The following is a 26,130-nucleotide window of genomic DNA, read 5'->3' on the forward strand; positions in this document are numbered from 1 at the left end:
CCCCAAAGTTAGCAGAAGGAAAGAAATCATAAAAATCAGATCAGAAATAAATGAAAAAGAAATGAAGGAAACGATGGCAAAGATCAAAAAAACTAAAAGCTGGTTCTTTGAGAAGATAAACAAAATTGATAAACCATTAGCCAGACTCATCAAGAAAAAAAGGGAGAAGACTCAAATCAATAGAATTAGAAATGAAAAAGGAGAAGTAACAACTGACACTGCAGAAATACAAAAGATCATGAGAGATTACTACAAGCAACACTATGCCAATCAAATGGACAACCTGGAAGAAATGGACATATTCTTAGAAATGCACAACCTGCCAAGACTGAATCAGGAAGAAATAGAGAATATGAAACAGACAAATCACAAGCACTGAAATTGAAACTGTGATAAAAAATCATCCAACAAACAAAAGCCCAGAACCAGATGCCTTCACAGGAGAATTCTATCAAACATTTAGAGAAGAGCTAACACCTATCCTTCTCAAACTCTTCCAAAATATAGCAGAGGGAGGAACACTCCCAAACTCATTCTACGAGGCCACCACCACCTTGATACCAAAACCAGACAAGGATGTCACAAAGAAAGAAAACTACAGGCCAATACCACTGATGAACATAGATGCAAAAATCCTCTACGAAATACTAGCAAACAGAATCCAACAGCACATTAAAAGGATTATACACCATGATCAAGTGGGGTTTATCCCAGGAATGCAAGGATTCTTCAATATATGCAAATCAATCAACATGATACATATTAACAAATTGAAGGAGAAAAACCATATGATCACCTCAATAGATGCAGAGAAAGCTTTCGACAAAATTCAACACCCATTTATGATAAAAACCCTCCAGAAAGTAGGAATAGAGGGAACTTTCCTCAACATAATAAAGGCTATATAGGACAAACCCACAGCCAATATCGTCCTCAAAGGTGAAAAACTGAAACCATTTCCACTAAGATCAGGAACAAGACAAGGTTGCCCACTCTCAACACTCTTATTCAACATAGTTTTGGAAGTTTTAGCCACAGCAATCAGAGAAGAAAAGGAAATAAAAGGAATCCAAATGGGAAAAGAAGAAGTAAAGCTGTCACTGTTTGCAGATGACATGATACTATACATAGAGAATCCTAAAGATGCTACCAGAAAACTACTAGAGCTAATCAATGAATTTGGTAAAGTAGCAGGATAAAAAATTAGTGCACTGAAATCTCTGGCATTCCTATATACTAATGATGAAAAATCTGAAAGTGAAATCAAGGAAACACTCCCATTTACCATTGCAACAAAAAGAATAAAATATCTAGGAATAAACCTACCTAAGGAGACAAAAGGCCTGTATGCAGAAAATTATAAGACACTGATGAAAGAAATTAAAGATGATACAAATAGATGGAGAGATGTACCATGTTCTTGGATTGGAAGAATCAACATTGTGAAAATGACTCTACTACCCAAAGCAATCTACAGATTCAATGCAATCCCTATCAAACTACCACTGGCAATTTTCACAGAACTAGAACAAAAAATTTCACAATTTGTATGGAAACACAAAAGACCCCGAATAGCCAAAGCAATCTTGAGAAAGAAAAACGGAGCTGGAGGAATCAGGCTCCCTGACTTCAGACTATACTACAAAGCTACAGTAATCAAGATAGTATGGTACCGGCACAAAAACAGAAATATAGATCAATGGAACAGGATAGAAAGCCCAGAGGTAAACCCATGCACATATGGTCACCTTATGTTTGATAAAGGAGGCAGGAATGTACCGTGGAGAAAGGACAGACCCTTCAATAAGTGGTGCTGGGAAAACTGGACAGGGACATGTAAAAGTATGAGATTAGATCACTCCCTAACACCATACACAAAAATAAGCTCAAAATGGACTAAAGACCTAAAAGTAAGGCCAGAAACTATCAAACTCTTAGAGGAATACATAGGCAGAATACTCTATGACATAAATCACAGCAAGATCCTTTTTGACCCACCTCCTAGAGAAATGGAAATAAAGACAAAAATAAACACATGGGACCTAATGAAACTTCAAAGCTTTTGCACAGCAAAGGAAACCATAAACAAGGCCAAAAGACAACCCTCAGAATGGGAGAAAATATTTGCAAATGAAGCAACTGAAAAAGGATTAATTTCCAAAATTTATAAGTAACTCATGCAGCTCAATAACAAAAAAACAAACAACCCAATCCAAAAATGGGCAGAAAACCTAAATAGACATTTCTCCAAAGAAGATATACAGACTGCCAACAAACACATGAAAGAATGCTCAACATCTTTAATCATTAGAGAAATGCAAGTCAAAACTACAATGAGATATCATCTCACACCAGTCAGAATGGCCATCACCAAAAAATCTAGAAACAATAAATGCTGGAGAGGGTGTGGAAAAAAGGGAACACTCTTGCACTGTTGGTGGGAATGTGAATTGGTACAGCCACTATGGAGAACAGTATGGAGGTTCCTTTAAAAACTACAAATAGAACTACCATATGACCCAGGAATCCCACTACTGGGCATATACCCTGAGAAAACCATAATTCAAAAAGAGTCATGTACCAAAATGTTCATACCAGCCCTATTTACAATAGCCCAGAGATTGAGACAACCTAAGTGTCCATCATCGGATGAATGGATAAAGAAGATGTGGCACATATATACAATGGAATATTACTCAGCCATAAAAAGAAATGAAATTGAGCTATTTGTAATGAGGTGGATAGACCTAGAGTCTGTCATACAGAGTGAAGTAAGTCAGAAAGAGAAAGACAAATACCATATGCTAACACATATATATGGAATTTAAGAAGAAAAAAAATGTCATGGAGAACCTAGGGGTAAGACAGGAATAAAGACACAGACCTACTAGAGAATGGACTTGAGGATATGGGGAGGGGGAAGGGTAAGCTGTGACAAAGCGAAAGAGAGGCATGGACATATATACACTACCAAACGTAAGGTAGATAGCTAATGGGAAGCAGCTGCATAGCACAGGGAGATCAGCTCGGTGCTTTGTGACCGCCTGGAGGGATGGGATAGGGAGGGTGGGAGGGAGATGCAAGAGGGAGGGGATATGGGAACATATGTATATGTATAACTGATTCATTTTGTTTTAAAGCAGAAACTAACACACCATTGTTAAACAATTATACTCCAAGAAAGATGTAAAAAAATAAAATAAAATACTAACTTCTTAAAACAGGAAAAAAAAATGTTTCAGATCCTAGACCTTTCCTTAACTAGGTATCTGAAAAGATTCCAAACTTGCTTTTATCTTTTTTGCTCTTTGTGTCATATAATATAAGGATTTTTATAATAGTGGTTGACAATCAAGAATTGTATAAATCTTTTGCTTTCCCTTAGGGGTTCACAAATACAAATATACCATTACCTTTCCTATGCTGATATCTGGCTGCAGAAAGTGAAGGCAGTCTGAATAATTAGCCCATGTTTTATTTAAACTGTGCATAAAATCCCATGTTCCATTGGGGTTACAGTGTCGGAAAGCAACTCCTGTGAAGACATGAAGAAAAACACTGAGATTGCTCAGTTCTTGTAGAGTCCATCATAAAAAAATTATAAATTTCTATTCCAAATTAATCATTGCAGAAAAATTCAATACCTTTATGATTGAAGTCATAAATATAAGGAGGGCATGGGACAGCCAACATTTTCCCCACTGTTCCTCTAGGCCAACAGATGAGTCCATCCCATTCTGGGAAACAATTTCCCTCTGATAAGGAAAAAAATTAAAAAGCAAATAAATAAAGATGCAGTTAGAAGCAGAGAATGAATGCATTCAAAATACAAAATTTCAGGTCACTGCCTATGTAAAACACAGGCATTGTAAAACAAATCAGTAGCTTTGGAAACTAGAATGGGGTAGATATGATGCAAATACCCCGAAACTCATCCACCTAGCCTCATCAAAGGCCCATTGATAGGAACATTTGATTTGCATAAATTAAACATATTTTAGTGACTCCAATATATATGAGTTATATCAATTAATATATAAGAAAGACACAGACCAACTAGAGAATGGACTTGAGGATATGGGGAGGAGGAAGGGTAAACTGTGACAAAGTGAGAGAGTGGCATGGACATATATACACTACCAAATGTAAAATAGATAGCTAGTGGGAAGCAGCTGCATAGCACAGGGAGATCAGCTTGGTGCTTTGTGACCACCTAGAGGGGTGGGATAGGCAGGGTGGGAGGGAAGGAGACGCAAGAGGGAAGAGATATGGGAACATTTGTATATATATAACTGATTCACTTTGTTATAAAGCAAAAACTAACACACCATTGTAAAGCAATTATACTGCAATAAAGATGTTTTAAAAAAAGAAACATCAGAATTCATTGAGAACAATTTCTTTTTTATTTATTTATTTATTTATTTATTTATTTATTTATTTATTTATTTATTTGCAGTACGCGGGCCTCTCACTGTTGTGGCCTGTCCCATTGTGGAGCACAGGCTCCGGACGCGCAGGCTCAGCGGCCATGGCTCACGGGCCCAGCCGCTCTGCGGCATGTGGGATCTTCCCGGACCGGGGCATGAACCCGTGTCCCCTGCATCGGCAGGCGGACTCTCAACCACTGCGCCACCAGGGAAGCCCCTTTTTTATTAATTTTTATTGGGATATAGTTGCTTTACAATGTTGTGTTAGTTTCTGCTGTACAGCAAAGTGAATCAGCTACACATGTGTATATATCCCCTGTTTTTAGACTTCCTTCCCATTTAGGTCACCACAGAGCACTGAGTAGAGTTCCCTGTGCTATATTGTAGGTTCTTATTAGTTACCTATTTTATACATAGTATCAATAGTGTATATATGTCAATCCCAATCTCCCAATTCATCCCACCCCCGCTTCCCCCTTGGTATCCATATGTTTTTTCTCTGTGGCTGTGTCTCTATTTCTGCTTTGCAAATAAGATCATCTATATCATTTTTCAAGATTCCACATATATGCATTAATATATGATATTTGTTTTTCTCTTTCTGGCTTACTTCACTCTGTATGACAGTCTCTAGGTCCATCCACATCTCTACAAATGGCCCAATTTCATTCCTTTTTATGGCTGAGTAATATCCCATTGTATATAATGTCCCACATCTTCTCTATCCATTCGTTTTTTCATGGAAATTTAGGTTGTTTCCATGTCCTGGCTATTGTAAATAGTGCTGTAATGAACATTGTGGTACATGACTCTTTTTCAATTATGGTTTTCTCTAAGTATATGCCCAGGAGGGGGATTGCTGGGTCATATGGTAATTCTATTTTCAGTTTTTTAAGGAACCTCCATACTGTTCTCCATAGTGGATGCATCAATTTATATTCCCACCAACAGTGCAAGAGGGTTCCCTTTTCTCCACACCATCTCCAACATTTATTGTTTCTAGATTTTTTGATGATGGCCATTCTGACCAGTGTGAGGTGATACCTCATTGTAGTTTTGATTTGCATTTCTCTAATAATTAATGATGTTGAGCATCTTTTCACGTGCCTCTTGGCCATCTGTATGTCTTCTTTGGAGAAATGTCTATTTAGGTCTTCCACCCATTTTTTTTTCTTTTTTTTTTTATTTTACAAATTTAATCAGTTATACATATACATATGTTCCCATATCCCCTCCCTTTTGCGTCTACCTCCCACCCTCCCTATCCCACCCCTCCAGGCGGTCACAAAGAACCGAGCTGATCTCCCTATGCTATGCGGCTGCTTCCCACTAGCTATCTACCTTACGTTTGGTAGTGTATATATGTCCATGCCGCTCTTTCACTTTGTCACAGCTTACCCTTCCCCCTCCCCATATCCTCAAGTCCATGCTCTAGTAGGTCTGTGTCTTTATTCCTGTCTTACCCCTATGTTCTTCATGACATTTTTTTTCTTAAATTCCATATATATGTGTCAGCATACAGTATTTGTCTTTCTCTTTCTGACTTACTTCACTCTGTATGACAGACTCTAGGTCCATCCACCTCATTACAAATAGCTCAATTTCATTTCTTTTTATGGCTGAGTAATATTCCATTGTATATATGTGCCACATCTTCTTTACCCATTCATCCGATGATGGACACTTAGGTTGTTTCCATCTCCAGGCTATTGTAAATAGGGCTGCTATGAACATTTTGGTACATGTCTCTTTTTGAATTATGGTTTTCTCAGGGTATATGCCCAGTAGTGGGATTGCTGGGTCATATGGTAGTTCTATTTGTAGTTTTTTAAGGAACCTCCATACCGTTCTCCATAGTGGCTGTACCAATTCACATTCCCGCCAGCAGTGCAAGAGTGTTCCCTTTTTTCCACACCCTCTCCAGCATTTATTGTTTCTAGATTTTTTGATGATGGCCATTCTGACTGGTGTGAGATGATATCTCATTGTAGTTTTGATTTGCATTTCTCTAATGAGTAAAGATGTTGAGCATCCTTTCATGTGTTTGTTGGCAGTCTGTATATCTTCTGTGGAGAAATGTCTATTTAGGTCTTCTGCCCATTTTTGGATTGGGTTGTTTGTTTTTTTGCTATTGAGCTGCATGAGCTGCTTATAAATTTTGGAGATTAATCCTTTGTCAGTTGCTTCATTTGCAAATATTTTCTCCCATTCTGAGGGTTGTCTTTTCGTCTTGTTTATGGTTTCCTTTGCTGTGCAAAAGCTTTTAAGTTTCATTAGGTCCCATGTGTTTATTTTTGTCTTTATTTCCATTTCTCTAGGAGGTGGGTCAAAAAAGATCTTGCTGTGATTTATGTCATAGAGTGTTCTGCCTATGTTTTCCTCTAGGAGTTTGATAGTGTCTGGCCTTACATTTAGGTCTTTAATCCATTTTGAGCTTATTTTTGTGTATGGTGTTAGGGAGTGATCTAATCTCATACTTTTACATGTCCCTGTCCAGTTTTCCCAGCACCACTTATTGAAGAGACTGTCCTTTCTCCACTGTACATTCCTGCCTCCTTTATCAAAGATAAGGTGACCATATGTCCGTGGGTTTATCTCTGGGCTTTCTATCCTGTTCCATTGATCTATATTTCTGTTTTTGTGCCAGTACCATACTGTCTTGATTACTGTAGCTTTGTAGTATAGTCTGAAGTCAGGGAGCCTGATTCCTCCAGCTCCATTTTTCGTTCTCAAGATTGCTTTGGCTATTCGGGGTCTTTTGTGTTTCCATACAAATTGTGAAATTTTTTGTTCTAGTTCTGTGAAAAATGCCATTGGTAGTTTGATAGGGATTGCATTGAATCTGTAGATTGCTTTGGGTAGTAGAGTCATTTTCACAATGTTGATTCTTCCAATCCAAGAACATGGTACATCTCTCCATCTATTTGTATCATCTTTAATTTCTTTCATCAGTGTCTTATAATTTTCTGCATACAGGCCTTTTGTCTCCTTAGGTAGGTTTATTCCTAGATATTTTATTCTTTTTGTTGCAATGGTAAATGGGAGTGTTTCCTTGATTTCACTTTCAGATTTTTCATCATTAGTATATAGGAATGCCAGAGATTTCAGTGCACTAATTTTTTATCCTGCTACTTTACCAAATTCATTGATTAGCTCTAGTAGTTTTCTGGTAGCATCTTTAGGATTCTCTATGTATAGTATCATGTCATCTGCAAACAGTGACAGCTTTACTTCTTCTTTTCCCATTTGGATTCCTTTTATTTCCTTTTCTTCTCTGATTGCTGTGGCTAAAACTTCCAAAACTATGTTGAATAAGAGTGGTGAGAGTGGGCAACCTTGTCTTGTTCCTAATCTTAGTGGAAATGGTTTCAGTTTTTCACCATTGAGGACGATGCTGGCTGTGGGTTTGTCATATATGGCCTTTATTATGTTGAGGAAAGTTCCCTCTATGCCTACTTTCTGCAGGGTTTTTATCATAAATGGGTGTTGAATTTTGTCAAAAGCTTTCTCTGCATCTATTGAGATGATCATATGGTTTTTCTCCTTCAGTTTGTTAATATGGTGTATCACGTTGATTGATTTGCGTATATTGAAGAATCCTTGCATTCCTGGAATAAACCCCACTTGATCATGGTGTATTAATCTTTTAATGTGCTGTTGGATTCTGTTTGCTAGTATTTTGTTGAGGATTTTTGCATCTATGTTCATCAGTGATATTGGCCTGTAGTTTTCTTTCTTTGTGACATCCTTGTCTGGTTTTGGTATCAAGGTGATGGTGGCCTCATAGAATGAGTTTGGGAGTGTTCCTCCCTCTGCTATATTTTGGAAGAGTTTCAGAAGGATAGGTGTTAGCTCTTCTCTAAATGTTTGATAGAATTCCCCTGTGAAGCCATCTGGTCCTGGGCTTTTGTTTGTTGGAAGATTTTTTATCACAGTTTCAATTTCAGTGCTTGTGATTGGTCTGTTCATATTTTCTATTTCTTCCTGATTCAGTCTTGGCAGGTTGTGCATTTCTAAGAATTTGTCCATTTCTTCCAGGTTGTCCATTTTATTGGCATAGAGTTGCTTATAGTAATCTCACATGATCTTTTGTATTTCTGCAGTGTCAGTTGTTACTTCTCCTTTTTCATTTCTAATTCTATTGATTTGAGTCTTCTCCCTTTTTTTCTTGATGAGTCTGGCTAATGGTTTATCAATTTTGTTTATCTTCTCAAAGAACCAGCTTTTAGTTTTATTGATCTTTGCTATCGTTTCCTTCATTTCTTTTTCATTTATTTCTGATCTGATTTTTATGATTTCTTTCCTTCTGCTAACTTTGGGATGTTTTTGTTCTTCTTTCTCTAATTGCTTTAGGTGCAAGGTTAGGTTGTTTATTCGAGATGTTTCCTGTTTCTTAAGGTGGGATTGTATTGCCATAAACTTCCCTCTTAGAACTGCTTTTGCTGCATCCCATTGGTTTTGGGTCGTCGTGTCTCCATTGTCATTTGTTTCTAGGTATTTTTTAATTTCCTCTTTGATTTCTTCAGTGATCACTTCGTTATTGAGTAGTGTATTGTTTAGCCTCCATGTGTTTGTATGTTTTACAGCTCTTTTCCTGTAATTGATATCTAGTCTCATAGCATTGTGGTCGGAAAAGATACTTGATACAATTTCAATTTTCTTAAATTTACCAAGGCTTGATTTGTGACCCAAGATATGATCTATCCTGGAGAATGTTCCATGAGCACTTGAGAAAAATGTGTATTCTGTTGTTTTTGGATGGAATGTCCTATAAATATCAATTAAGTCCATCTTGTTTAATGTATCATTTAAAGCTTGTGTTTCCTTATTTATTTTCATTTTGGATGACCTGTCCATTGGTGAAAGTGGGGTGTTAAAGTCCCCTACTATGATTGTGTTACTGTCGATTTCTCCTTTTATGGCTGTTAATATTTCCCTTATGTATTGGGGTGCTCCTATGTTTGGTGCATAAATATTTACAATTGTTATATCTTCTTCTTGGATCGATCCCTTGATCATTATGTAGTGTCCTTCTTTGTCTCTTCTAGTAGTCTTTATTTTAAAGTCTATTTTGTCTGATATGAGAATTGCTACTCCAGCTTTCTTTTGGTTTCCATTTGCATGGAATATCTTTTTCCATCCCCTTACTTTCAGTCTGTATGTGTCTCTAGGTCTGAAGTGGGTCTCTTGTAGACAGCATATATATGGGTCTTGTTTTTGTATCCATTCAGCCAGTCTGTGTCTTTTGGTGGGAGCATTTAGTCCATTTACATTTAAGGTAATTATTGATAGGTATGTTCCTTTTCCCATTTTCTTAATTGTTTTGGATTCGTTATTGTAGTTCTTTTCCTTCTGTTGTGTTTCTTGCCTAGAGAAGTTCCTTTAGCATTTGTTGTAAAGCTGGTTTGGTGGTGCTGAATTCTCTCAGCTTTTGCTTGTCTGTAAACGTTTTAATTTCTCCATCAAATCTGAATGAGATCCTTGCTGGGTAGAGTAATCTTGGTTGCAGGTTTTTCTCCTTCATCACTTTAATTATGTCCTGCCACTCCCTTCTGGCTTGTAGAGTTTCTGCTGAGAGATCAGCTGTTATCCTGATGGGGATTCCCTTGTGTGTTATTTGTTGTTTTTGCCTTGCTGCTTTTAATATGATTTCTTTGTGTTTAATTTTTGACAGTTTGATTAATATGTGTCTTGGTGTATTTCTCCTTGGATTTATTCTGTATGGGACTCTCTGTGCCTCCTGGACTTGATTAACTATTTCCTTTCCCATATTAGGGAAGTTTTCAACTATAATCTCTTCAAATATTTTCTCAGTCCCTTTCTTTTTCTCTTCTTCTTCTGGAACCCCTATAATTCGAATGTTGGTGCATTTAATGTTGTCCCAGAGGTCTCTGAGACTGTCCTCTGTTCTTTTCATTCTTTTTTCTTTATTTTGCTCTGCAGCAGTTATTTCCACTATTTTATCTTCCACCTCACTTATCCGTTCTTCTGCCTCAGTTATTCTGCTATTGATCCCATCTAGAGTATTTTTTATTTCATTTATTGTGTTTTTAATCGATGCTTGATTCATCTTTAGTTCTTCTAGGTCCTTGTTAACTGTTTCTTGCATTTTGTCTATTCTATTTCCAAGATTTTGGATCATCTTTACCATCATTATTCTGAATTCTTTTTCAGGTAGACTGCCTATTACCTCTTCATTTGTTAGGTCTGGTGGGTTTTTATCTTGCTCCTTCTCCTGCTGTGTGTTTTTCTGTCTTCTCATTTTGCTTATGTTACTGTGTTTGGGGTCTCCTTTTTGCAGGCTGCAGGTTCGTAGTTCCCGTTGTTTTTGGTGTCTGTCCCCAGTGGCTAAGGTTGGTTTAGTGGGTTGTGTAGGCTTCTTGGTGGAGGGGACTACTGCCTGTGTTCTGGTGGATGAGGCTGGATCTTGTCTTTCTGGTGGGCAGGTCCACATCTGGTGGTGTGTTTTGGGGTGTCTGCGGACTTTTTATGATTTTAGGCCACCTCTCTGCTAATGGGTGGCGTTGTGTTCCTGTCTTGCTAGTTGTTTGGCATAGGGTGTCCAGCACTGTAGCTTGCTGGTCGTTGAGTGAAGCTGGCTGCTGGTGTTTAGATGGAGATCTCTGGAAGATTTTCGCCGTTTGATATTATGTGGAGCTGGGAGGTCTCTTGTGGACCAGTGTCCTGAAGTTGGCTCTCCCACCTCAGAGGCACAGCACTGACTCCTGGCTCCTCAATTTGGGATGATTTGTTGTCTATTCATGTATTCCACAGATGCATGGTACATCAAGTTGGTTGTGGAGCTTTAATCCGCTGCTTCTGATGCTACTGGGAGAGGTTTCCCTTTCTCTTCTTTGTTCTCACAGCTCCTGGGTCTCAGCTTTGGATTTGGCCCCGCCTCTGCATGTAGGTCGCCGGAGGGCGTCTGTTCTTCGCTCAGACAGGACAGGGTTAAAGGAGCAGCCTCTTCGGGGGCTCTGGCTCACTCAGGCCCGGCGGGAGGGAGGGGCACGGAGTGCGGGGCGAGCCTGCAGCGGCGGAGGTCGGCGTGACGTTGCACCAGCCTGAGGCGCGCCGTGCGTTCTCTCAGGGAAGCCGCCCCTGGATCCCGGGACCCCGGCAGTGGCAGGCTGCACAGGCTCCCGGAAGGGCGGTGTGGACAGTGACCTGCGCTCACACACAGGCTTCTTGGCGGCGGCAGCAGCAGCCCCAGCGTCCCACGCCTGTCTCTGGGCTCCGCGCTTTCAGCCGTGACTCGCGCCCGTCTCTGGAGCTCCTTTACGCAGCGCTCTTAATCCCCTCTCCTCGCGCACCAGGAAACCAAGAGGGAAGAAAAAGTCTCCTGCCTCTTCGGCAGCTCCAGGGTTTTCCCGGACTCCCTCCCAGCTAGCTGTGGCACATTAGCCCCCTTCAGGCTGAGTTCTCGCCGCCAGCCCCAGTCCTCTCGCTGCGCTCTGACCGAAGCCCGAGCCTCAGCTCCAGCGCCGCCCGCCCCAGCGGGGGAGCAGACAAGCCTCTCGGGCTGGTGAGTGCCGCTCGGCACCGCTCCTCTGTGCGGGAATCTCTCCGCTTTGCCCTACCCAGGTATGTGGGGAGTTTCTTGCCTTTTGGGAGGTCTGGGGTCTTCTGCCAGCGTTCAGTAGGTGTTCTGTAGGAGTTGTTCCACGTGTAGCTGTATTCCTCCACCCATTTTTTGATTGGGTTGTTTGTTTTCTTGGTATTGAGCTGCATGAACTATTTGTATGTTTTGGAGATGAATCCTTTGTCAGCTGGTTCCTTTGCAAGTATTTTCTTCTGTTTTGCTTCATGCGTTTGTCATTCTGTGTTTTTCAGGACTCCCCTCCATTAGTTGTGTATGAAACTTTCAAGAAGAGAGCCTATCAGCCATGTCATATTCCAACTTACCCAAAAGAGACTATTTTTCATGAGTGCTGTATTCATTTTCCATTGCTTCCATAACAAATTAGCACAAACTTAGCAGCTTCAAATACCCCAAATTTATTATCTCACTATTTCTGTAGGTCAGAAGTCTGGTGAGCTCAGCCAGACCTCTGCTTATAGATTCACAAGGCTGAATCAAGGGCTGGACAGCACTGTGATTCTTTCTGAGGCTCTGGGGGAAAATCCACTTCCTTACTCATTCCAGTTGTTGGTAGAATTTACTTCCTTGTAATGATAAGACTGAGGTTCCCATCTCCTTCCTGGCTGTCAGCTGAGAGCTATTCCCAACTTGCACTCCTTGGCTCATGGCCCCCTTCCTCCATCTTCAAAGTCAGCAAGGGAGGTCAAGTCCTTCTCACATTTCAAGTCTCTCTTCCATTCTTTTTTTCCATTACTGACTATTCCACCTTCCTCTTTCACTTTTAAGAACCTATGTGATTACATTACTCCCATCCAAATAATCCAGAATAAGCTTCCTATTTTAAGGTCCATAACCTTAATTCCATCTGCAATGCCCTTTTGCCCTGTAATATAACATACACAGGCAGAACACCAGATATTAGGGTTTGGACATCTTTGAGGGGACATTATTCTGCTACCACAAATACCATTACAGGTCTCTCAATTTTTTAGTTACCAATTACACTAACTGTAGCTGAGGATTTTTGTTATAGCTAACATTCATTATGTCGAGTTGTTCAGTTTTGAATAGTCAGCATGATAGAACCTCATGCAAACACCGATTTCTACAGAAAAGAATTCAGCATAAACCTGAAATTAACTTGCTAGTATCCACCATATCACATGGAAACAAGTACTTGATTTGCTTTGTGAATTGCTGAAGCAATAAGAAAAAGAAAATATCTTCCCTCACCACATTGTTCTCGTACAAGAGAACGTTTATTGGAAAGAGCCTCCCTTTGCTCTCATAATAAAAGCCTGGGCTTTGCATATTGGAAGTAACCCGGGAACTCATTACGCTGGCTCCTGTTTCTGGTATACGGCTTCACCTGCTTCTTTCCACCATGACCTGCTTTTTGTGTGTTTATCTTCCTTCTTGTTTAAACAGAGTGTAATGAATCAATCTCTTCCATAAACTTTGCACTAGATACTCTTCTACGTCTTGATAGCATTCCATATGACTTCCCATCCATTCACTTTATCTTTAATAAATCATGCATCCTTATTTATCTGGATCCAATCTTCTACCAGATACAGTATCTATGGTGCAATCTACATAAAATGGACCCAGACACATATTCCTGTGTTCTTGTAACTAGTTGTCCCTCTAAAATGTATGCTGCAATGTCACGTGACATTTTCTGACAAGAGTTGATCATGTGATGGACTAAGGTCTTCACAGAAGTCTAAAAGCCAATGATCAGTTTATTTTATAATTATGTAGTTTTTAAACTTCAATAAAGAACATTGCTGATATTTTCCTTATGCTTTAAAAGGAATTGTTTTTTTGTTCCCTAAAAGATACCAGTCCAAATATACATACAGTTCAATATCTAAAAAAAAAAACCCAATCAAAAAATGGGCATAAGACTTAGATAGACATTTCTCCAAAGAAGATATACAGATGGCCAACAGGCGTAGGAAAAGATGCTCAATATCACTAATTATTAGAGAAATGCAAATCAAAACCACAATTAGGTATCACCTCACACCTATCAGAATGGCTATCAAAAAGTCTACAAATAATAAATGCTGGAGAGGGTGTGGAGAAAAGGGAACCCTCCTACACTGTTGGTGGGAATGTAAATTGGTGCAGCCACTATGGAGAACAGTATGGAGGTTCCTTAAAAAACTAAAAATAGAATTACCATATGATCCAGCAATCCCACCCCTGGATGCATGCACCCCAATGTTCATTGCAGCACTATTTACAATAGCCAAGACATGGAAGCAACCTAAATGTCCATCGACAGAGGAATGGATAAAGAAGATGTGGTATATATATACAATGTAATATTACTCAGCCATAAAAAAGAATAAAATAATGCCATTTGCAGCAACATGGATGGACCTAGAGATTATCATACTAAGTTAAGTAAGTCTGACAGAGAAAGACAAGTATCATATGATATCCCTTTTATGTGGAATCTAAAAAGATGATACAAATGAACTTATTTACAAAACAGGAATTGACACACAGACATAGAAAACAAGCTTATTGGTTACCAAAGGGGCTTATTGGTTACCAAAGGGGATAGTGAGGTGGGGGTGGGAGATAAATTAGGAGTTTAGGATTAATATATACATACTACTATATATAAAATAGGTAAACAACAAGGACCTACTGTAGAGCACAGGAAACTATACTCAATATCTTGTAATAACCTATAATGGAAATAACATATATAACATAGATATATATAAAACTGAATCACTTTGCTGTATACTTGAAACTAACACAACATTGTAAGTTAACTATACTTCAATTTTTTAAAGTTTTAAAAAATAAAATAGAATAGCATGTCCTTTAAAAAAAAAGATACCATCCCACACACATACACACACAGACATATTTCAAAATTCAGAAAACCAACACTCCCCCAGGATAATGTTTCCATAGATTGTAATCATCTCTCTGGTGGCTCTTTGACAAAGAGAATAATCAATATTCACAAAATGTTGAAAAGATTGTGAAAGCCATGCCCTCATACAGCTAATACAGAGATCTTAAATAACATCTCTTTGATCATCATTTCACATTCTATGTGAGTAAATACTTTCATTATTTAGCAAGAAACTAATTAATTGCCTAATGAGTCACCAAACTCCCTTTATAAATTAACACCATTAATTACACTCCCTGTAATCTTTTGTGTGTGCCAGGACAAACTGATCATTAGTGAAACTTGTCAAACCATGATATTTACACAGAGCAATCTAAAACTTGGAGAATATAACTTTGACTCTTTTTCGTTCTACAGTTACCCATAACATAATACAACCATACAATTGTGAAATAAAACTGGGATGATTAATATTTTGGGTTTTGTTCTTAAATACCTAAATAGTTGTATAATGAGGTATTTGCATTTACGTTTTCTTTTCTTTCTTTCATAGACAAGAAGAAAAATTATATTTTATTTTTATTATAAAATTTTTTTCAGAAATAAAACAGAGGATATTATATACCCACAATCTAGAATTTACAGTTGGTAATATTTTACCATATTTATTTCATCTAAATGAATGCTATGGTATTTTAAAGTGAGTTGCAGGCAGCATAACAGCTCACTCCTAAATATTCTGATATGCATCTCTCAATTTTAGGAGAATTTTAAAATGAAAACTTCTTAAATTAACTAGTGAATTCAAAATGTCATTTATCTTTTCACACTTGTAAAGTAAAGAAATGCTGAGTCAATTTACATATATAGACATTTTTCATTGAAAGGGAGGCCAAAGTTTGACCAGATTTAATTCTATCCTATTGTATGGAGAAAGATCTCAAAGAAAGTGCCTTTTCTCTTTTAATATTTATTCATCTACACATTTCACATGAGTTGCACCATCACAAATTTTAGATGTTACATAAGTTTACATCCAGATCTTTTACTCTTTTTAACTCTTGTGGTGTGTGACTGATTCCCAGTTGTTTGTCTTTGCCGACCCTATTCCCTCTGCCAGGAATGTCTTTTTACTTCCTCCTGTACACATCTAAATCCTACTCCTTTAATTTCAAGATTGCTCCTCCAGAAAGCTTTCTCTGATTCCTCCCTGATGAATTAAGATGCTTTTTCAGTGGTTCCATAGTTGTGCTCCTCTGTTGTTACACTTACACACCATCTGAAAGGTGTCTACTTCCCTTATTAGATCATCATTTCCATGGGGTAAGGACAGACTTTGATTCTTCCAGTGCTTACTACAGAAGCACCACACTGTAGGCACATAATATCTTTGTTGAACTGTTAAACGGACAATAAAGATGATAATGTTGGACTAGATAGTCTCTAAGATATCTTCCAGCTCAAAATTTCATGAGACTTCATAGAAAATAGTTCATTTAGCCCTCCTAGATAACAATCTTTATAAATTCCTTCATGACAGTGTTGCTCTTTGTTAGTAGACCTACATGTTTGAGATATCAGGGTCAGTGTTCTTTAAAGGTAACGTAAATGATTCCCTTTCCTGACATTATTAGTCTAGCCATTCAGAGAACTCTTTCCTAGTATAAGACACCTACAAAGGCTGAATTAATATAAAAACCTTCTTTGTTAAAACATGGCTTAGCTGGCTACAAATTAAAGGAATAAATCTGAGACCAGAAATTATTCCACAGAATCAGTAGGCACTGCATTTGGGGCTTACGTTAGAGGCCTCTACTGACTTATTGGCTAAGAGCTTAGATTTTTATTGCATTCTGGTAACAAAAGATGAGTCTGAGACCTGATGCCGTGGGAAACTGGACTGGAAACTCCTGTATAAGGTCAGGATCCCCAAAATATGAACCCCTTAGTGAGTGAACAAGAAACAAAAGTATCTTTCAGAAAGAGGTTGGTTTGTTTCACTCCTGGTTGCATTTAGAGTTGGACTAGGAAATAATTGAGAAAAAGATTCTTCTCTGACAATTTCTAACCACAAGCTCACATTCATGTGTGGTCTAATATGTGGTCTTAGTTTAAAGTGGAAATAGATCAATAGTTCCACTAGGCGCCTTACAGAAAACAGAAATTTTGGAAGAATGCACATTACATGAGTACCTTATAAGTTCTTTATCATAAGTCATTAGACACACAAGGAAATAAGCCCCCATGTGTGGTAGTCAGTATTGACAAGCAAAGCCTGTGGTTATTTTAATATCAAATGCAGAATATAAAATAGGTCTAAGAAGGAAAAAGAAAAGAGATTAAAATGATATTTAAGATAAAGAAACTATGAAAATTAAATAGGAAGATCCCAAAAACTGAAAAATAGAATAATCAAAATTAGCTTAATGGATGGATTAAAGAGCCATTAGACAAAGTTGAACAAAGAGTTGGTGAACTGGAAAATATATTTGCAGAAATTAACAAAACAGCAGTAGAAAAACAAAGAAAAGGAAATCATATAAGACATAAAGATACAAAGGGTAATGTGAGAAGTTCCCATACTTGTCTACTTAAAGTTCCAGAAACAGAGAATAGGAGAATATGGGAGACCAAATTTTCAAAGACAAAATAGCAAAACATTCCCACCACTGAAAAAAGACACAGAACCTTAGACTCCAGAAATCAAATGAACTCATACCTAGATACAGAATGAAATTGCAGAACATCAAAATCAAAGAGAAACTCTTAAAAGGAGCCAATGAGAAAAACTAATCACCAAAAAAGACTGAGAACTGATTTGTCAACAACAACAATGGAAGCCAGGGTGGAAAAGTAAAACAATATCCTTAGGAGCTAAAAGTAAAAAATTCTCATCCAAGGATCATAAGTCCAGAAAAAGTATCTCTGAAGATTGAGACCGAAATAAATACCTTTCAGACAAACAAAAACTGCGAGAATTCACTATAAGTAGATTCCAATGTAAAGAAATACTTTAAAAAGATGTATTTCAGGAACGGCTTCAAGATGGCAGAAGAGTGAGATGCAGAAATCACCTTCCTCCACACAAATACATCAGAAATACATATACATGTGAAACAACTCCTACAGAACACCTACTGAACGCTGGCAGAAGACCTCAGACCTCCCAAAAGTCAAGAAATTCCCCACGTACCTGGGTAGAGCAAAAGAATAAAGAAAAAACAGAGACAAAAGAATAGGGAGGGGACCTGCACCAGTGTGAGGGAGCTGTGAAGGAGGAAAGGTTTCCACACGCTAGGGAAGCCCCTTTGTGGGTGGAGATGGTGGGTGGTGGAGGGGGGAAGCTTCAGAGCCATGGAGGAGAGCAGAGCAACAGGGGTGCAGAGGGCAAATCAGAGAGATTCCCGCACAGAGGGTCGGTGCCGACCAGCACTCACCAGCCTGAGAGGCTCGTTTGCTCACCCACCGGGATGGGTAGGGGCTGGGAGCTGAGGCTTGGGCTTCGGACGTTGGATCCGAGGGAGAGGACTGGGGTTGGCTGCATGAACACAGCCTGAAGGGGGCTAGTGCAACAGAGCTAGCCAGGAGGGAGTCCAGGAAAATGTCCGGAGCTGCTGAAGAGGCAAGAGACTTATTCTTGCCTCTTTGTTTCCTGGTGCGTAAGGAGAAGGGATTAAGAGTGCTGCTTAAAGGCACTCCAGAGACAGGCGAAAGCCACAGCTATCAGCACGGACCCCAGAGACGGGCATGAGACGCTAAGGCCGCTGCTTCCACCACCAAGAAGCCTGTGTGAGAGCACAGGTCACTCTCCACACTGCCCCTCTCAGGAGCCTGTGCAGCCTGACACTGCCAGGGTCCCGTGATCCAGGGACAACTTCCCCTGGAGAATGCACGGTGCGCCTAAGGCTGGTGCAACGTCATGCTGGCCTCTGCCACAGACTCGCCCCACATCCGTACCCCTCCCTCCCCCAGACCTGAGTGAACCAGAGCCCCCGAATCAGCGGCTCCTTCAACCCTGTCCTGCGTGGGTGAAGAAAAGATGTCCTCAGGAGACCTACATGCAGAGGTGGATCCAAATCCAAATCTGAACCCCAGGAGCTGTGCGAACAAAGAAGAGAAAGGGAAATTTCTCCCAGCAGCCTAAGGAGCAGCAGATTAAATCTCCACAATCAACTTAATGTACCCTGCATCTGTGGAATACCTGAATAGAAAACGAATCATCCCAAATTGAGGAGGTGGACTTTGGGAGCAACGATATATATATTTTTTCCCTTTTTCTCTTTTTGTGAGTGTGTATGTGTATGCTTCTGTGAGTGATTTTGTCTGTATAGCTTTGCTTTTACCATTTGGCCTAGGGTGCTGTCTGTCCATTTTTTTTGTCTTTTTTTTTTACTTAAAAGATTTTTTTCTTAATAATTATTGTTTATTTTTATAACATTATTTTATTTTACTTTATTTTATTTTACTTTATTTTATCTTATTCTTTATTGCTTGCTTTTTTTTCTCCCTTTTATTCTGAGCCATGAGAAGGACAGGCCCTTGGTGCTCGAGCCAGGCGTCCGGGCTCTGCCACTGAGATGGGAGAGCCAAGTTTAGGACACTGGTCCACAAGAGACCTCCCAGCTCCATGTAATATCAAATGGCAAAAATCTGCCAGAGATCTCCATCTCAATGCCAAGACCCAGCTCCACTCAACAACCAGCAAGCTACAGTGCTGGACACCCTATGCCAAACAACGACCAAGACAGGAACACAACCCCATACATTACCAGGAAGGCTGCCAAAAATCATAATAAGACCACAGACACCCCAAAACACACCACCAGACGTGGACCTGCCCACCAGAAAGACAAGATCCAGCCTCATCCACCAGAACAGAGGCACTAGTCCCCTCCACCAGAAAGCCTACACAACCCACTAAAACAACATTAGCCACTAGGGACAGACACCAAAAACAACAGAAACTACGAACCTGCAGCCTGCAAAAAGGAGACCCCAAACACAGAAAGTTAAGAACAATGAGAACACAGAGAACACTCAGCAGATGAAGGAGCAAGGGAAGAACCCACCAGATGTAACAAATGAAGAGCAAATAGGCAGTTTTCCAAAAAAGAATTCAGAATAATGAGAGTAAAGATGATCCAAAATCTTGGAAATAAAAGGGAGAAAATACAAGAAACGTTTAACAAGGACCTAAAAGAACTAAAGAGCAAACAAAGAGTGATGAACAACACAATAAATGAAATTAAAAATTCTCTAGAACGGACCAATAGCAAAATAACTGAGGCAGAAGAACGGATAAGTGACCTGGAAGAAAAAATAGAGGAAATAACTACTGCAGAGCAGAATAAAGAAAACAGAATGAAAAGAATAGAGGACGCTCTCAGAGACCTCTGGGACAACATTAAATGCACCAACATTCGAATTATAGGGGTCCAGAAGAAGAAGAGAAAAAGAAAGGGATGGAGAAAATATTTGAAGAGATTATAGTTGAAGACTTCCCTAATACGGGAACAGAAATAGTTATTCAAGTCCAGGAAGCATAGAGAGTCCAATACAGGATAAACCCAAGGAGAAATACACTAAGACACATATTAATCAAACTATCAAAAATTAAATACAAAGAACAAATATTAAAAGCAGCAAGGGAAAAACAACAAATAACACATAAGGGAATTCCCATAAGGTTAACAGCTGAGTTTTCAGCAGAAACTCAGCAAGCCAGAATGGACTGGCAGGACATATTTACAGTGATGAAGGAGAAAAACCTAAAACCAAGATTACTCTACCCAGCAAGGATCTCATTCAGATTTGATAGAGAAATTAAAAGCTTTACAGACAAGCAAAAGCTGAGAGACTTCAGCACCACCAAACCAGCTTTACAACAAATGCTAAAGGAACTTCTCTGGGCAGGAAACACAAGAGAAGGGAAAGAACTACAATAACAAACCCAGAACAATTAAGAAAATGGTAATAGGAACATACATATTGACAATTACCTTAAATGTAAATGGATTAAATGCTCCAACCAAAAGACATAGACTGGCTGAATGGATACAAAAAGAAGACCCGTATATATGCTGTCTACAAGAGACCCACTTCAGACACACGGACACATACAGACAGAAAGTGAGGGGATGGAAAAAGATATTCCATGCAAATGGAAATCAAAAGAAAGCTGGAGTAGCAATTCTCATATCAGACAAAATAGACTTTAAAACAAAGACTATTACAAAAGACAAGGACACTACATAATGATCAAGGGATCAATCCAAGAAGAAGATATAAAACTTGTAAATATATATGCACCCAACATAGGTGCACCTCAATACATAAGATAAATACTACCAGCCATAAAAGGGGAAATCAAAAGTAACACAATCATAGGAGGGGGCTTGAACACCCCACTTTCAACAATGGACACATCATCCAAAATGAAAATAAATAAGGAAACACAAGCTTTAAGTGATACATTAAACAACATGGACTTAATTGATATTTATAGGACATTCCATCCAAAAACAACAGAATAAACATTTTTCTCAAGTGCTCATGGAACATTCTCCAGGAGAGATCATATCTTGGGTCACAAATCAAGCCTTGGTAAATTTAAGAAAATTGAAATTGTGTCAAGTATCTTTTCTGACCAAAAGCTATGAGACTAGACAGTAATTACAGGAAAAAATCTGTAAGAAATAAAAACACATGGAGGCTAAACAATACACTACTTAATAATGAAGTGATCACTGAAGAAATCAAAGAGGAAATCAAAAAATACCTAGAAACAAACTACAATGAAAACACAATGACCCAAAACCCATGGGATGCAGCAAAAGCAGTTCTAAGAGGGAAGTTTATAGCAGTGCAATCCTACCTTAAGAAAAAAGAAACATCTCAAATAAACAACCCAACCTGACACCTAAAGAAATTAGAGAAAGAAGAAAAAAAAATCCCAACATTAGCAGAAGGAAAGAAATCATAAAGATCAGATCAGAAATAATTGAAAAAGAAATGAAGGAAACGATAGCAAAGATCAATAAAACTAAAAGCTGGCTCTTTGAGAAGATAAACAAAATTGATAAACCATTAGCCAGACTTATCAAGGAAATAATGGAGATGACTCAAATCAATGGAATTAGAAATGAAAAAGGAGAAGTAACAACTGACACTGCAGAAATACAAAGGATCGTGAGAGATTACTACAAGCAACTCTATGCCAATAAAATGGACAACCTAGAAGAAAAGGACAAATTCTTAGAAATGCACAACCTTCTGAGACTGAACCAGGAAGAAATAGAAAATATGAACAGACCAATCACAAGCACTGAAACTGAAACTGTTATTAAAAATCTTCCAACAAACAAAAGCCCAGGACCAGATGCCTTCACAGGAGAATTCTATCAAACATTTAGAGAAGAGTTAACACCTATCCTTCTCAATCTCTTCCAAAATATAGCAGAGGGAGGAACACTCCCAAACTCATTCTACATGGCCACCATCACTATGATACCAAAATCAGACAAACATGTCACAAATAAAGAAAACTACAGGCCAATATCACTGATGAATATAGATGCAAAAATCCTCAACAAAATACTAGCAAACAGAATCCAACAGCACATTAAAAGGATTATACACCATGATCAAGTGGGGTTTAACCCAGGAATGCAAGGATTCTTCAATATATGCAAATCAATCAACGTGATACACCATATTAACAAATTGAAGGAGAAAAACCATATGATCACCTCAATAGATGCAGAGAAAGCTTTTGACAAAATTCAACACCCATTTATGATAAAAACCCTGCAGAAAGTAGGCATAGAGGGAACTTTCCTCAACATAATAAAGGCCATATATGAGAAACCCACAGCCAACATCATCCTCAACGATGAAAATCTGAAACCATTTCCACTAAGATCAGGAACAAGACAAGGTTGCCCACTCTCACCATTATTATTCAACATAGTTTTGGAAGCTTTTGCCATAGCAATCAGAGAAGAAAAAGAAATAAAAGGAATCCAAATTGGAAAAGAAGAAGTAAAGCTGTCACTGTTTGCAGATGACATGATACTATACATAGAGAGTCCTTAAGATATTACCAGAAAACTCTAGAGCTAATCAATGAATCTGGTAAAGTTTTAGGATACAAAATTAATGCACAGAAATCTCTTGCTTTACTATACACTAATGATGAAAAATCTGAAAGTGAAATTGAGAAAACACTCCCATTTACCATTGTAACACAAAGAATAAAATATCTAGGAATAAACCTACCTAAGGAGACAAAAGACCTGTATGCAGAAAATTATAAGACACTGATGAAAGAAATTAAAGATGATACAAATAGATGGAGAGACATACCATGTTCTTGGATTGGAAGAATCAACATTGTGAAAATGACTCTACTACCCAAAGCAATCTACAGATTCAATGCAATCCCTATCAACTACCACTGGCATTTTTCACAGAACTAGAACAAAAAATTTCGCAATTTGTATAGAAACACAAATGACACCGAATAGCCAAAGCAATCTTGAGAAAGAAAAACGGAGCTGGAGGAATCAGGCTCCCTGACTTCAGACTATACTACAAAGCTACAGTAATCAAGACAGTATGGCACTGGCACAGAAACAGAAATATAGATCAACGGAACAGGACAGATAGCCCAGAGAGAAACCCACACACATATGGTCACCTTACCTTTAATAAAGGAGGCAAGTATATATAGTGGAGAAAAGCCAGCCTCTTCAATACATGATGCTGGGAAAACTGGACAGCTATATGTAAAAGAATGAAACTAGCACACTCCCTAATACCATACACAAAAATAAACTCCAAACGGATTAAAGACCTAAATGTAAGGCCAGACACCATCAAACTCTTAGAGGAAAACATAGGCAGAATGCTCTATGACATAAATCACAGCAAGACCTTTTTTGACCCACCTCCTAGAGAAATGGAAATAAAAACAAAAACAAACAAATGGGACATAATGAAACTTAAAAGCTTTTGCACAGCAAAGGAAACCATAAACAAGACAAAAAGACAACCCTCAGATTGGGAGAAAATATTTGCAAATGAAGCAACTGTCAAAGGATTAATCTCCAAAACATACAAGCAACTCATGCAGCTCAATATCAAAAAAAAAAACAATCCAATCCAAAAATGGGCTGAAGAACTAAATAGTCATTTCTCCAAAGAAGATATACAGATTGCCAACAAACACATGAAAGAATGCTCAATGTCATTAATCATTAGACAAATGCGAATCAAAACTACAATGAGATATCATCTCACTCTGGTCAGAATGGCCATCATCAGAAAATCTACAAACAATAAATGCTGGAGAGGCTGCAGAGAAAAAGGAACCCTCTTGCACTCTTGGTGGGAATGTAAATTGATACAGCCACTATGGAGAGCATATGGAGGTTCCTTAAAAAACTAAAAATAGAACTACCATATGACCCAGCAATCCCACTCCTGGGCATATACCCTGAGAAAAACATAATTCAAAAAGAGTCATGTACCAAAATGTTCATTGAAGCTCTATTTACAAGAGTCAGGACATGGAAGCAACCTAAGTGTCCATTGACAGATGAATGGATAAAGAAGATGTGGTACATATATACAATGGAATATTACTCAACCATAACATGGAATGAACCTGAGTTATTTATAGTGAAGTGGATGGACCTAGAGTCTGTCATACAGAGTGAAGTAAGTCAGAAAGAGAAAAACAAATACCATATGCTAACACATATATATGGAATCTAAAAAAAGAAAAAAATGGTCAGAAGAACCTAGGGGCAAGACGGGAATAAAGATGCAGACCTACTAGAGAATGGATTTGAGGATACTGGAAGGGGGAAGGGTATGCTGGGACAAAGTGAGAGAGTGGCATGGACATATATACACTACACTACCAAACATAAAGTAGATAGCTAGTGGGAAGCAGCCGCATAGCACAGGGAGATCAGCTCGTTGCTTTGTGACCACCTAGAGAGGTGGGATAGGGAGGTTGGGAGGGAGGGAGATGCAAGAGGGAAGAGATATGGGGACATATGTATATGTATAACTGATTCACTTTGTTATAAAGCAGAAACTAACACACCATTGTAAAGCAATTATACTCCAATAAAGATGTAAAAAATAAATAAATAAAATACTATTAAAAAAAGATGTATTTCAGGAAGAAGAAAAATTATAAAAACATACAGTTAAGATAAAACTTTATGACAATAGCACATAATTTGGAAGCAAAGTATTTCAAAATGCATTATTTGAGAGAGGGAAGTTACTGATAACATTAAACTTTCTTTAAAATACATGAAAAAATTCTAGGTTAATCACTAAATAACTAAATATAACATATATCTTCCAAACTAGTAGGAGGAGGGAAGATGAAATAAGGAAAAAAGTTTCAATCAATTCAAAAGAACAGAAGGTGGAACTGGGGAGTAGACGGGACAAACAGGGAGAGCTGGTGAAATTAAAAGCCCAAATAAGATGGTAAAATTAAATTCAAATACTGTATATTCATTATCATAATTAATGTAATTGGCTAAACTCTTCAGTTAATAGACAAAGCATAACAGAGTAAATAACAAGAAGTCCACCTGTGTCTTGTTTATAAAAGATACTACCCAAACATAAGTAAACAGAAAAGTTTAATAGAAGAAAGGGAAAAGATAAGGAATTGCTGTTTAATGGCTTTAGAGTGTAAATTTTGCAAAATGAAAATTTTCTGGCGATTGGTTTTCACAACAATGTGAATACACAACACCACTGAACTGTACATTTAAAAACATTTAATATGATTAATTTAATATTATGTGTATTGTATCATAATTAAAGACTTTTTAAGGATGGGAAAAGATGTGCAAGGCAAATACCAAAGAAGAAAGAACTAATGCTGTTTATTAAATATTATTATTTTAATATAATAATTTTATATTATATATTAGTTAATATTTTTAACAGCTTTATTGTAGTATAATTGCTTTACAAATGTGTGTTAGTTTCTGCTTTATAAAAAATTGAATCAACAATGACTAATGAAATAATGATCATTTTTGTCCATTATATGTAGAGTGAGATTAATTACTGCCCAAACGGTCTCAATACACTGTATGTGTTTACATTTTAAAAAAAAGAAATTGAATCAGCTATACATATACATATATCCCCATATCTCCTCCCTCTTGCCTCTCCCTCCCACCCTCCCTATCCCA

At 38.1% G+C, this 26,130-nt stretch overlaps 1 protein-coding gene across 2 annotated transcripts in view; it reads right to left on the minus strand.

Annotated features, from left to right (window-relative positions):
* PTH2R (parathyroid hormone 2 receptor) overlaps positions 1–26,130 on the minus strand; it is an 87,792-nt gene that overhangs the window by 59,433 nt on the left and 2,229 nt on the right. The window contains exons 2-3 of one of the 2 annotated variants that reach the window (XM_060106790.1): positions 3,645–3,755; positions 3,414–3,535 (exon numbers count right to left, since the gene is read on the minus strand). In XM_060106790.1, the coding sequence (XP_059962773.1) occupies positions 3,414–3,535; positions 3,645–3,693 (171 nt within the window). In that variant the 5' untranslated portion in view covers positions 3,694–3,755. Of the gene's footprint in view, positions 1–3,413; positions 3,536–3,644; positions 3,756–26,130 lie in introns of those variants that run through there. The other variant, XM_060106789.1, reaches the window with a different exon arrangement.

Source organism: Mesoplodon densirostris, chromosome 8 (genome assembly GCF_025265405.1).
Source record: "Mesoplodon densirostris isolate mMesDen1 chromosome 8, mMesDen1 primary haplotype, whole genome shotgun sequence".
Classification (NCBI taxonomy): domain Eukaryota; kingdom Metazoa; phylum Chordata; class Mammalia; order Artiodactyla; family Ziphiidae; genus Mesoplodon; species Mesoplodon densirostris.